The sequence below is a fragment of the Anguilla rostrata genome, chromosome 2 (genome assembly GCF_018555375.3).
Source record: "Anguilla rostrata isolate EN2019 chromosome 2, ASM1855537v3, whole genome shotgun sequence".
Classification (NCBI taxonomy): Eukaryota; Metazoa; Chordata; class Actinopteri; order Anguilliformes; family Anguillidae; genus Anguilla; species Anguilla rostrata.
This window is the reverse complement of record NC_057934.1, coordinates 62,808,557-62,822,813: the sequence shown is the minus strand read 5'-3', so window position 1 is coordinate 62,822,813 and position 14,257 is coordinate 62,808,557. Positions and strand designations below refer to the sequence as shown.

Sequence of the window (14,257 nt, the reverse complement as noted above, 5' to 3'; positions counted from 1 at the left end):
AGATTTTCCTTGTCAACAGGCCTATATTTGGTAACCTTTGGTAACCTGGTAACACACACACACACACACACACACACACACACATCCACGAACAAGGTCTCCATCCAGGCCACAGCGCTGCTCTCCCGAACACTACAGAAAAGCACCCTGGAGGAGAGGCCGCAATTAGGGCTTTTGTTCCCCGGTGGGAGATGAATGACCAGCACCTGATTCAAATCGTAATGAAACACTCCTGTCATGTGGTGGATGGGACACGGTGGGGGGGGGGTGTAAGACTGGAGCACGGGCAGAGCGTGAGCGGTGGGGCAGCTGCAGAGAGTGAGCGAGCGCTCGGGCTGATGGTGTGAGATTGAAATTTCAGCTCCTCGTCAACTCCTGGAGTGCGTGTGGAAAGCACGGCAGATGGATCCATCCCCACTTCACACTCTCCCATCGCTCCATCGGAACTGTCTGCCAGTCGCGGTCGTAAAAAGCGCTAGCCAAAACCACAATACGCTATAAAGTGTAGAGGTAAACTGAGAGAATGAGCACCGCTGCAGAGATGGAACTCAAACAGAAAGGTTCCACAGCTATTTGACCAGCGCTGGAAGCCAAACAATATTTCACGCAGAACAAATTATCTTTGACCCAGACAGAAGCTGTATTATAACCTGCAGGGATCTACATTGCTGTTGTGAATTCATAGGTGGGAAGGGCCAGTGTTGTGGGCTGGGTGGACTCAAGCACACAGATCTGCTCTGTTTGGTTCAGGGCTAAAAGGAAACATGCAGATGTGCTAACACACACAGAGCTGCTAGGCGCCTCTCAGGGGAAGCGGTTATGGTCTGGTGACCATGCAGATGTACTCAAATGAACTGAGCTGGTCTTTTTTTCTCAGATGTAAAGGTTATGGTCTTGTGATCATGCAGATTTACTCACATGAAATAGGCTGTCTTTTTTTTCTCAGAAGTAAAGGTTATAATCTAGAAACCACGCAGATTTACTCACACATACTATCCACTTTTCTCAGGGGTGTAAGATACCAGCTGCACACCTCATACAGTGTGTGCACACAAATTCACAGATCTCATCTGCTTTTTCCGTGCTACACAGTTTGGAATAGAGACAATGTAGACGTACTCACACCGACAGAGCTGGCCTACTTTTCTCACAGGTAAAGGATAGGAGCTGCACACCATGCAGATTTACTCACACTGACAGAGCTGGCCTGCTTTTCTCACAGGTAAAGGATAGGTGCTGGACACCATGCAGATGTACTCACACTGACAGAGCTGGCCTACCTTTCTCACAGGTAAAGGATAGGAGCTGCACACCATGCTGATGTACTCACACTGACAGAGCTGGCCTACCTTTCTCACAGGTAAAGGATAGGAGCTGGACACCATGCAGATGTACTCACACTGACAGAGCTGGCCTACCTTTCTCACGGGTAAAGGATAGGAGCTGGACACGATGCAGATGTACTCACACTGACAGAGCTGGCCTACCTTTCTCACAGGTAAAGGATAGGAGCTGCACACCATGCTGATGTACTCACACTGACAGAGCTGGCCTGGTTTTCTCACGGGTAAAGGATATGGGCTGGAAACCATGCGGATGCACCAGTTCCGGGGGTAGGTGGTCTGTTTGAGGCAGAAGAAGACGATGGGGGCCAGCTCAGGGAAGGGCACCACCAGGTTACTCAGGTCGCTGCTGACGTCATCGGTAGGCCCCGCCTCCTCGATGGCCTCTTCCCCCTGGGCGGGGCCGTAGTCCTCGCATAGCCCCGCCCCGACGTGAGCCATGGCCAGCCCTCCGGGACACTCCTCGCTCGTCATGGCAACACAGAAATCTGGGAGGGGGAAAATCGACAGAAAAGGCTTATGGAGAGCTGCTGGCCTTTGCAGTCCACACGTCGCATTCACACTGGAAAAATACCCGGCCCAACACTCGCTTTTGGCCCAACGTTGTTTGGTAACCGTCTCAGAAAATGAGTAGAGCCTACTGTCTGAGCTCAGCATGATCTGTATTTATTGGGTATTTTCCACCTAGAATGTAGATGATAAACACATTCAGAAGAATACACTGAGTGAACACTTCACAAAAAAAGAAACGAGTATCAGTAGGCAAGCGGGCCTCATTCTGACATGAATGGCTAGCGATGGTGCTATCTGAAGCAACTGTTATCATTTACTCCTCTGGATCTGCCTCCCACACAGCTCTCTTCCTTTCAGCTCCTCAACACATTTACCAGCCCTCTGTGTGCTTTCCATTGTTCTCTCTCACTTCTATTTGTTCACCGTAGGTAGTTTGCTTGACACGCATTTTCCCGCTGAATGTAATTTTAGACCCGAGTTTGCTTCAAAAACAGCCCGTCTCGCACTATTTGTCCACGCAGATGGCTGCTCCATGTTCTTAACATTGAAAGTTGTCTCTCATTTTCCGGACTCACATTTGAAAGTTTGCAGGGAGTCTTGTATATAGTTGACGCACAGAATCTGTCATCACTTAAAAGAGATTGCATTCTCTCCTGTTCGCACCCGCAGCAAGTCAATGCCAAGCACAGAAACAAATTAATAAAGAAAGAAAGTTAGAAATAAATGCGGTTCTCCTGTGGTTCTCCATCTAAACCTTTAATGCCATTTGAGAGACACTAGGACACGATTCTGCCAACAAGGAAAATAAAGCTTTCAGTTTCTATTACGCTTCAAAAATTGATAAAGGTGACACAGTGAGAACACACTTGTTATTTTTGTGACACTGTTTTTATTTTCATGAAAAGTAATTTCCTGAAAAGAATAGCACACATTGATCTTTCTGTCTTGTTTTGATACATCTTTTGAACAGCTGAAAAGCTACACAGCACACATTGATTATATACCAGAATGACATATCATAGCATTCGAGAGGTAGCAAGCAATGACACATGAGCATACATTGCCTCGCATCATATTACCATAAATATTATGCCCAGAAATGATCAGTGAAAGATATAGCCTATTAGATTGCAGATCAGAATTAATGCATGAGTAAAATACTGGAATCTACATTAAGGACACATCCGATTTTTCGTTACCAGGAAAAAAGTGGGACATCACTGGCACTTAGCAGACAATTATTCTAGAATTTTTTTTTTTTACATTAAATCCACTTATAGAGCTGGATAAATACAGAAGCAATTATGTGCCCTGCTCAAGGATATAATGGCAACACCCTGTCTGGGAATCCTTTGGGTTACAATCCCAGCTCCTTAACCATTGCACTACGTAAGTCCACAACAGAGGTTCTCACCCACATCTGACAATACTGTCGATGGAGAGAGATTCTGAATCTGATTATGGCAATGACTCACTCTACCAGTGCAAGGGTCAGAAATGAAAACTGACTGGTTTAGAATGTGCGGCTAGGAGGTGATGGATTGTTTGGTGATTCAAGTTTGTCCAGAAAAAAAAAAAAACGTGTGTGGGAGTGTGTGGAGCCGGGGAATCGATTAAAGCAGGAAAAAGGCACAGCCTCGACGGCATGGCGGGGAATCACCCTCATCTAGAGAGACTGACACGAGAAGCGAGCGGCAGCTGGTGAAAGTTGTGTGACAGAGATACGTTATGGGATGGGATTTTAGATTCATCAAAAAAGACGCATTCTAGACTGAGAGAGGAGCCTAGGAAGCAGTTGCTTAATGAGATGTGGTGGCCCGGAGGGCTCAGGTTGGGTTTTGGTAGTTACTATGTAGATATGAATGGGTAAAGAAGCCCTTTGATTTCGTAGAATATCTGTGGTATAGTGAAATAGCAAGTTCACATTCTGACAGCTGTGTTACCACTGAAAAAAGAAGAGTGCTAAAATGTACACAGATACAGTCCCACAGACTCATACCCTATGACACGTTTGGACATTCTCACAACTGTTTCTCGAGGCAGCTTCCCCCAGGACGACACACATTGGTTACAGTACATTATCAAAGAACGACATTATCTAGGAAAGCAACCGGCTGGACTTGTCTCTTTTCATTTGAAGCATTCCAAGTCGCACTTCGAGCCTATCCACAGAAGTGTAATTCTGGTAGCGAAACAAACCTGCTATATCCTCTCCATTCGTTCTCATTAAAATCTGAGAGCTGCCTGAACTTCAGCAGCGTGCCTGCTGCCTCATGCCACTGCCAATGACAGTGATCAGATTCTGTGTCGGCACGCCAGTGACAGAGCCAGGCTAAATCCTGGCATTTCTGTTCCATTAGGATTGCCACTATGGCTAAATGAGAGGCGATGCAATATTCTGTTATTGATTATGCATTGTCCTGGCTTAAAAACTGTTGTCTAACGATGCTCTCCATATGACTTGGCAGAGGTGGAGCAAATTTGTGTGAAGGAATAGGCCAAAATTCCAAAATACAAATGTGCAAAGCTCATTCAGATAAACCTTTTACAGTGCAATGGGATGAAAAGGAAGGATGAATATGTATTGAACACGTTGTATATAGTACTGATGTTATTCACAGACACACATATCTAATAAACTAACTGTATAACTTCAACTGTATATAACTTAACAGAAGCAACATGTGGCATGAATAATATCTGACAAGACTTTACAACTTAATTTGAAAAGTATGGGAGCTTCTCCCTGCAAATTCGCACTGCTTGAAGACAGAATGAATCACACCTAAAAAGTGTGCGCAGCTTATTATACTTCTAACTTACAAGGCTGAGGTCAGGTCAGAGTCAGAGGAATGAGTCAGATCCTAATAAAACATCCTGGAAGTAGTGATGCAATCTTATGTGTGTGTGTGTGTGTGTGTGTGTGTATAAGTGTGTGTGTGTGTGTGCATGTGAGTGCGAGTATGTGGTGTGTGTGCACGTATGTGTGTGTGTGTGTGTATGTGCATGTGTGTGTGTATGCTTGACTTTGTGTGCACGTGAGTGAGTGTGTGTGGTGGGTGTGCGTGTTTGTGTGTGTGTGTATGCGTGCCTCTATGTGTGTGTGTGTATGTGGGGGGGGGGGGGGGGGGAGTGGGTGATGAAACACTAAGATATTTCTGTCTGCTTTCTCTTCAAGTTTGTGGATGTGCCCACCTCACATACCATGACAGCCATTTTGAACCTGCAGAAACCTAGCTGCTAATAACAACTAGTGAATTTACAGGGGTAACCTATGGACGTCTTCATTTTCATAAATAATTTATGTTAATAACTTGCTAACCTAGGAACAAGAGGAAACGTATATTTAACAAGATGTGCAGTAATTTTCTACTTAAAATGCTCCTGTAAGTAAAACAATCCCTTAGCACCATTGATCACAAGGACCTGATTCATCCCCTTTCAACTCTGGCCACACAAATAGAGAGTACTGTCGTTCCACGAGAGAGGACCCTGCAGTCAAGAGATGAGCTGTGCGCCCAGGGAGAGAGCTTAAGTACTTTCGAGTGTTCCGAGACAACCTCTTAATGGTGAAACAGAGGGAACCCGGAGATACTCTGTGATCGAGAGAGAGAGAGAAAGAGAGAGAGGGAGAGAGAGAGAGTGAGGGATAGAGAAAGAAAGAGAGAGGGAAATGTAAATGGTATAAAAGCACCTTGTAATCCTCCACAGGAACTGAATGCATCTGAGTGCCTTTTAATGCCCACCTCCCCTGATACTGTAACTGTGGTTATTTAAGGACTTCTTCCTTCTTTTTCTACACACACACATATACGCATGCACACACTCACGCACGCACACAGACACTCACACACGCACGCATACAAAATGCTAAAATCCAAATAAGATCCATCAGAACTCTGCCCATGTCCTAGCATCAGAACACGATATGCAGTCATACACACCACCCCCCCCCCCCCCCTTCCCAGTCACAAACTGCAAGGAGGCGGACAAGATCCAGGCCCGTAAATCAGCACGCTATACTGTTTGACGTAATTCCGCCCCGCGGTGTTGCGCGCGTTTAATATGGAATAGCGGACAAATTTAGAACGGTGAATGAGCCCTATTCACTGCGCAGTTCCACTCGGGGCGGGGGCGGGCAATGGAAACCGCTGTTTGTTTTTGTTTTTCGGATGAAAGGGCCTAAAGGGGGTAACAGCCGCGCTATTAAAGATCCAGATGGCGACTGAGCCTCGGGGGGGAACGGTACCGCTCCTGTCCTATCACCTGCCACGGGCCTGTGTGTGCGCGAGGAGAACGCAGATCTGACACGCCCTCCATCACTTTCAACAGGAGAGTTAACAACACCGCGTACTAAGTACACGGGTACCACGACGCACATTTCACACGCGATGAAAATCTGAGTGAGAAGCTGTCTAGGAAATTCTGACCTATTTTTCTCCCCTCCGTGATTAAAGAAAAACTGTAAAGGTCCACAATTTACTGGCCTATTACTAAACTTACTCTGTACACAGTATTTCTCCTTTCATTCTTATAGATCATTAAACCCTCAACTTCCATTATCTGTTTTCTCAGATCATATTTCACCGTAGCTGACGTGCAAATTAAATTCCTTCAAGCATTCACTGCTTCCTGTTTAATATCTTAACTTGACAATTAAGACATTTTTCTCATTTCGTAGCTGCCAGTCAATCCATAAATGGAGTTTAGACCGACCTCTCTCAGTTTTCCTCATTGAAATTTATCTATTGTTTAAAGTTCATTCTTCAGTTGAGGGAGTTCATCATTCTTATGCATTTTTACACTTTATTCACAGGAAAACAGAGAGGAATATAGATATACAGAGATGGGAACATAGTACAGATTGTGGCAGGGAATCCAGTATATTGGATATTTACAGTGGTTATAAATCTGATATACTGGATAAATCTGATACAGGAAACCACTACATAAATCCTAGTATATCAGATTTATATAGCAGTTAAGAGTCAGAGCTGCCCAATGGGCTCCACCACTCGTTCTTTCCCAGTTTCAAATTTTTGAGTATAAATGAAAATACAGAGCATGACTCATACTTCCTATTCACACCTCAGGCATCACTTCAAGAAAATGCAAGTTATATGTGCTTGCTGTAATATTGAGAGTATTTATGCATATGCTTTCAGATTGACCATGACACACAGACACACACACAACATGCACACATCCATGCACACACACACAAGAATGCATATAATCATATATCACACAGCAATGTGCATGCACTTACATGAACAAATACACACAAAGACACACATGAAGCACATATACCCACGTATGAATGCCTGTGCTCATATAAACCCACGTGCACACACACAAACACACACACACACACACACACACGCACACACACGGATCGTACGGAACCCATACACACACACATACGCACTGTACACTCACACACACACACACACACATGCACTGTACACACACATAAATGCACGCAGGCATACACACACACACACACACGTGTGCACATGCACACACACATGCATACACACACACGCACACACACATGCTCACACACACACACACACACACACACACACATACATACACGCAAAACACACAAACACGGATGCAAGCACATGCACAGACACACACACACAAGCACATGGCACAATCCATGTTTCCTAGGAGTTTCTTAAGAAATGGTGGGAATGACCTGCTCAGTTTTTATACTGTAGATGAGCCTCAGTTAGGAAACCCGCCGCATTGATTTTCCTCTAAGGGTTGACCTGCAACATCGTAATGATGCTTCGGCAGTTTCAGCAGAATTCATCTGGGAATTCAGATTTGCCACCATTCCAAAAGGTCACCTCTGCCTCAAGCACATTATATACGTCATTAATTAATGTGTGGTGTCCCTCGACCCAAAGCCGGCCGGAGATGATAACTTAATCACCCAACTGTATTCAGTACCGCAGCCCGTGTATGCAAAGCGACACATCACAGAAACCACACACCTCTGGAGCCTAGGTTATGATAAAGACAAGCTAAATGATTTCTGTCGGAGCATTAAGTCACTCCAAGAATCTGCATGAAAAAAACAGCTGGAAATAATTCTAATGCCTGACATCCTTGAAGGAACAACTGAATCATGCAATTTATAAACAAAACTTCGAAATGTATTATTCAGTTGTAGACAAATGTCTTCTGCAATCAGCCATCAGTTTCCATCACAATGAATGCACAATGATTCCCGTGTGAATTTTTTGAATTATAAAAATTGTTTTCAGATTAATATTCATTTTCTTCACTTCAATTCACTGGCATCTGTTTGCTGTTCAACGTACACTATATGGCCAAAAGTATGTGGACACCTGACATCCAACATCCCATCCAAAATGATGGGATTCATCATCATCGGTGGTCACTTGAGGCGAGTATGGCTGTCCTCTCCGTTGGGTCGTCTACTTGTGGGTCTTCAGATGGCTGTGGAGGCCGATCCGCGATCCACATACTTTGGTGCAGCGTGGGCAGGGGAGGGTGGTGGTGGTTGGTGGTGGTTGAGCCTTTTTCTCTCTCTCCTTGCGGTGCGGTCGCTTTGCCTCTGTGGCACGGCGGAGTTCCATTTCATGACGTGCAGCTCCTTCCTGCAACGGATTTCTTCCAGGAGCGTCTGTCCAGTGCAATGTGCTCCCAGTTGCTCGGTGCTCCACTTTATATTAGATGTTAGGGCATTTCAGCAGGGATTTGCTTCCATTCAGCCAATTCAAGAGTATTAGTGAGGTTGGGGCACTGATTGGGCAATTAGGCCTGGCTTGCAGTTGGCTTTCCAATTGATCCCAAAGGTGTCGGATGGGGTTGAGGTCACAGCTCTCTGCAGGCCAGTCACTTTCTTCCACACTGTTCTTGACAAAACCATTTCTAAATGGACCTCACTGTGTTCCCGGTGGCACTGTCATGCTTAAGCAGGAGATGGCCTTCCCCAAACTGTTGAGGAAGCACAGGATCATCTAGAATGTGATAGCATGCAGTAGCATTAATATTTGTCTTCACTGGAACTAAGGGGCCTAGCCCAAACCATGAAGAACAGCTCCAGACCAAGGTGCGTCCAGATACTTTTGGTCATATAGTGCACATATTTGGGTATATTCAACTGGCTGTGCCATGTCTGAATTCATAATCATGCCTGATGTCACCAACACCAATATCATAATTTCTCTGGATACCTGTCCATTGTAAATTATGTCTTCCATCTTTTGAATGTGGCCTCCTGCAAAAGTTACAGCAGGTCATTTAGGAAAATATTAATTTCATGAGTAGCAGACACGCCTGAGTGAGAACATTTATCCGTACATATTTGATCAGAAACAAACAAGTAATGTAAGTTAACGAGTCCCTCTATGAACCCAACGTGAATGTTCATTCCAGTGATTGCATGTATAATCATATTTAATGAACCGCTCCTTCACAATTGCAGTGCCCCCCCGCCTCTCCTCCCCTCCCCACAAACACACACACACACACACACACACACACACACACACACACACAGAGGAACTGCGCTTCTCTCACGTACAGAGCTGTTGCAACAGCTTTCACACACATTCACACCATTATTAGTCTGTTGCACACATCACAGTTTGGTTTCAGGTAATTGCACGGTGAAGTGGCTGTCATTTCCTTTTTAATGGCTGGATGCAGAAAGAATTAGACTTACAAGGAGCTGCGTTGCGATCTACATGAATACACATTCAGACGCATTAGCATAGCACACCCGCTCTGGCGACCACAAAGAGCGTATAGAATGGTAAAACAGGGATGAGTTTTCACTTTCAGATTTTAACTGGATGCACTTTAAATCACGTTACTCACATTTAATAATCAGTATTATGAAAGTATATATCAAATAGATAAGACAGGAATTGTCTCATGAAATTGAACTACAGTGCTTACAGCACTCACTACATAATTGTGATGAAAGTGCGTTTCTTTTTTTTTTTGCCACCACAGAGACAAAAACATGGTAATGATCAGCCCAATTCCAGCATCACCCTCTGGTCTGCCCCCCCCCCCCCCCCACTCTCTCTCTCTCTCTCTCTCTCTCCATGTACCCCCCTACCCCTCCACCTCCCCCTCACTCCCCCACTGTGCACGCATGCAAATGGGTGCCGTTAATGAATGATGTCACCGGAGGTCCCCGAGAGCGGGGATTAAAATGATGTGCGACTGCTCTCACCGCAATCTGTCCGACTGGTATTAGGAAAAAATCAACAGCACCTCTGGGACTGAAGGTCAGGGGCATTAATACCAGAATGATAACTGCCGGGGGAAAAAAAAAAAAAAAAAAAAAAACAGAATCAGGTCTAGCGATGCTCCGGGTAGTGTGCAGGTTTTTGTGCGAGAGCCGAGAGTTGGAGGATACAGACAGCTCATTCTGCAGCAGGGCATTAACCCAGCAGCGGTAATGTTCTGTGTGATTCACTGATGCACCCGCACCCAGGGACTCACACACGCCCATCTGTTTTTCTACAGCAGGGGATGCTCAGATCTGGCCCTGGAGGCCAGCAGTGCTGCTGGTTTTCTCGTCTACCCGATAGTTAATTGATCAATTAATTTCCCTGATCGGACAGAGATTTAACTCACCTGGTGCTCCCGATTCACATCAGTCCTGATTAGAGGGGAAGAATGTGAAACAGCAGTACTACTGGCCTAAAGGGCCAGATTAGAGTATCCCTGGTCTACACACTTTATCCCTAGTCACACCTCAACCGTTTAAACGTAAAACCAAACTGTGTTTCTCAGCAGAGCGCAATAGGATTAGAATTATTTGCCATCCATGCCCACTCTCTTTTATAGCCTGATATACACAGCTTGACTTCAGCCATCCGCATGTAAATCCTCAAGCCCATCTGATGCTGTTGCTCTGAATCACTGAATCACCATTCATTCATTCATTCATTCAGAGTGCACGGAAACTGAAAAACAAGTAACCGATCACTGATAATAAATGGACATAACATAATTATTATTCCTCATTAAACTGAATATTTTGCCATCCTAAAAATTATTCGCAGAATGATTCCTTTATCTGGCTGTTGGTCCAGCATCGCCGTCGATTGATGGGTCATCTAAACTTGTGGTTTCTACAAACTAAACGGCACCCATTTGTGCACAGCTACATTAAACAGAGTATGGCTTTTTAGCTGTTGCTGTTTCTTCCATTGTCATAATTGTCTAGCCTAATCCATTCGGTTATTGCAATAAAGTGTAAACCCATTAAACTGATCAGTAAACTCTCTTTATGAACTGAATTAATGCAGTATTTGAGTGCCCATATAGACACAGCATGAATTCCAAGTGAAGCTGTAAACCTGGCTGCTAGAAATTCAAGGCCCTAACTGCATCACCACATAAAACACATTTTAAGAATCTGGGTAATTGGGCATCTAGTGCAGGGTGTGGATTGGATGGACTAGTTTAAATTCAGCGCTTGATCAAAAATGAGCAGGTCTGTTGACTATGCAGGCCTGTTTCAAAATTCAGATGGCAAATATGTTGCTTCTGTATCACTCAATAAAATTAAGGGGCTAATTTTTACCTCCGCCAATGAGGTTATGTAATGATGTCCGACCAGTGATAGACATTTCTGGAAAAGTCATCGCAAGATTGCCATGAAAGTCTCACCAAACTTCTCCGTCCCTCTCCCAAATCTCCGTGGCTCCAACTTTCACCAAGAAGCACCTCTAACCTACTTCTTTTCTCTTAAATCCCTCCTACCCAGACATCAATTTAAAACAATGTATCAAACTTAAACTGTCCAGGTAATCGCGTAAAAGGTCAAAAACAAAAACATATGTGATCACAACTAATTAACCAATAGGAATCCATAAAAACAAGCATGACCGTTAGGTATCAAAAGTTCAACACATTGGGGCCCGAAATTTAACCCTGTGCATTCCTAACCAATTCTAACCAGTTTCTACGTGGGTTACACTAAGAGCAAGACACTTATTGATTTTGCTGACCCCATGACCTTTCCTCTAGCGCCACCATCAGGCCAAACATATCTAAAAAAGTAATGACTGGATTGCGATTACTTTTTGAAATATGTTTGCATTTGCCGTGCACGTTCATGCAAGGGAAGATTGACGTGCCTTTGTGGAGGTCTGCACAGCTGAATGCATTCTCTCTAGATGAAAAATGACACCCCTACATACACCAGATGTGGTTCACCTGCAGATGCACATGAATGAGGGCCAAACGTACACCATGTGCCAGTACAGCCCTGTTTAAAAAAAGCTTGCACTCCACTGAGTGCTGTTCACAATGACAGACAGTGTTGATAGTGTGAATCACAAAAACAAACTGCATGGGTCAGAAAGCTGTGAGCAATAACAAAATAATATACGAGGGTAAAATATCAAGTATAAATGTCATATCGTCAGTCAAATGAAACTGAAAGAAGATAAAGAAAAAGACATCTGACTTGAGAATCAAGTGAGGGAGAAACAGTGGTTATTTAATGCGGTCCTGGGGGACCCCTGTGTATGTTGGTTTTCGTTCCAACCTCAGTTGCAATCCTAAAATTTGGAAAGCGGTTCATGTTTCTTAATTATAAGCTTTTTGCGTTTTGAGGGATTATTTACCCTCTCAAGCCACATTACGACTAAAAAAGCTATGCATGAACAATAAATGTCAGATATATTCACATTATGCTTATTGTGCAAATGACTATACAAAATATATATATTTTATTTTATTTTATTTATTTTTTTAAAACAGATTAAATTAAAGACTGAGATGAATCAGATTGAGACTTATAACTCATGAAAGTGTGGACCCCTGGCCACTAAACCTAACCATTGAATGAAGAATTCAAATTCAAATAATGAAGAATTCAAAGACGAACTTCTTTGTGTTAATAGGTTTAAGCAAATATCTCAAACACCAGTGTACAACAACCATAATTGAACGAGAGACTGGCTCTAACAAAACTCAGTATACACAGACATCCCCAGAACGGAGTCTGAGAACCACTGTGCGCACAAGATGCTTTTGATATTCTCCTAAACCGCTCCTTCTGAAATATTTTACTTCCTGCTTCTCCAGCTCTCCCATGGTGTTTGCAGCAAATGCACTGGCCCTTTGTGCAGTCATGCAGCCCTAGGTCTGGAATAAAAGCTTTTCCGCACCAGTGCATGCAGCCAACAGGTGAAGCATAAGTGGCCTCCTCATAGTCTATGGAGGACGGCTTTCATTTGCCAGGGTTTTCATGTAATGGAGCAATAAGAACTGTTTTGGCCAATAAGGTGAGTTTGAACCAACTGTACCAGCTGTGCAGTATCTACTCCCGTGGCTGCCTGGCTGCAGAGTGAAAAGAAGCAGCGGGCAAGTACATGCAATTTGGAGGACGCATTACTGTCTGTGACCAAACTGGTAAAAGCATGACTTGCAAATGCACTTGGGAACATTGAATCTGGGTGATGAATAAAACTGTGAAGGACCAGTCTTCTATAGACATAAACCTAGGATTGGACCTTCACAAGTCATCTACCCTTTAGATTTGCACTAAAGATGGAGGGGGGGGGCCTCCACCTCTAGCCAGGAGTGGGCAGAGAAAGTGGGCTCTAGTTTTGCGTCGGATCAGTTTCACACCCCTCACTGTGACGCCGAATCAGCCATCGGTGAGTGAAAGCAGCGGCACGGTGAGCCCAACAGGCTTCACACAGTGAAATGCACCACTGTGTCTCGTCAGTTATCGTTGCTTGGCTGAGGATGGTGGTGCTTAGCCAGCTGACAGGCCGTAGTGGCTCCAAGGTTTAAATGGAAAGCGTTCCTCAGCTAACGGCTAAAATGCCCTCACAATGTCGCTGCTATGTAGCACCGATGCTATAACTCTGACAAAACATTCCAGTAACAATGTTAGAAAATTTTGTGTTTTTGTGTTAGCTGGGTCTACACTCTGGCACAGCTCTTCTCAAACAGAAACACCCATTGCCCTTAAACGAATCTCTTTGACAAAGTCACTTTCCTTGAAAAATAATAATAGCCCATATGATATCACCACGCCTATTGACCCTTGGACATTACGCCTTCATTCGTCTCAGTGTAAACCTGTACACTGCAGATGTGCACACAATTTTTTCTAAAGCCTATGTTACTTTGTGAAACAAACCTGATTTCATTTGTGTCAGTAAAATAATGGCACTGCCTTGCAGAGAGAACAGCATCTTGATTTGGTGAAAAAATCAACTTTTTTCATTTTCTTGTCTCAAATTTCAACATTGGTGTGCTAAGCAGGGATGACAAGATAATCAACGCTTGCTACAGTTTGAAATAACCTGATGGTAGAAGTCAAGTTTGTTTGGTATTTACGATACTGGAACGCTGTAGACAGAGGCAAAGTTGAACTT

General features: G+C 44.0%; 1 protein-coding gene across 1 annotated transcript in view; it reads right to left on the bottom strand.

The window, feature by feature from the left end:
- Positions 1 to 256: 256 nt before the first annotated feature.
- LOC135248786 (uncharacterized) overlaps positions 257 to 14,257 on the bottom strand; it is a 60,475-nt gene continuing 46,474 nt past the window's right edge. Inside the window, exon 2 of the mRNA XM_064323714.1 lies at positions 257 to 1,831. Coding sequence (XP_064179784.1) covers positions 1,185 to 1,817 — 633 coding nt within the window. The 5' untranslated portion in view covers positions 1,818 to 1,831 and the 3' untranslated portion in view covers positions 257 to 1,184. The remainder of the gene's footprint in view (positions 1,832 to 14,257) is intronic.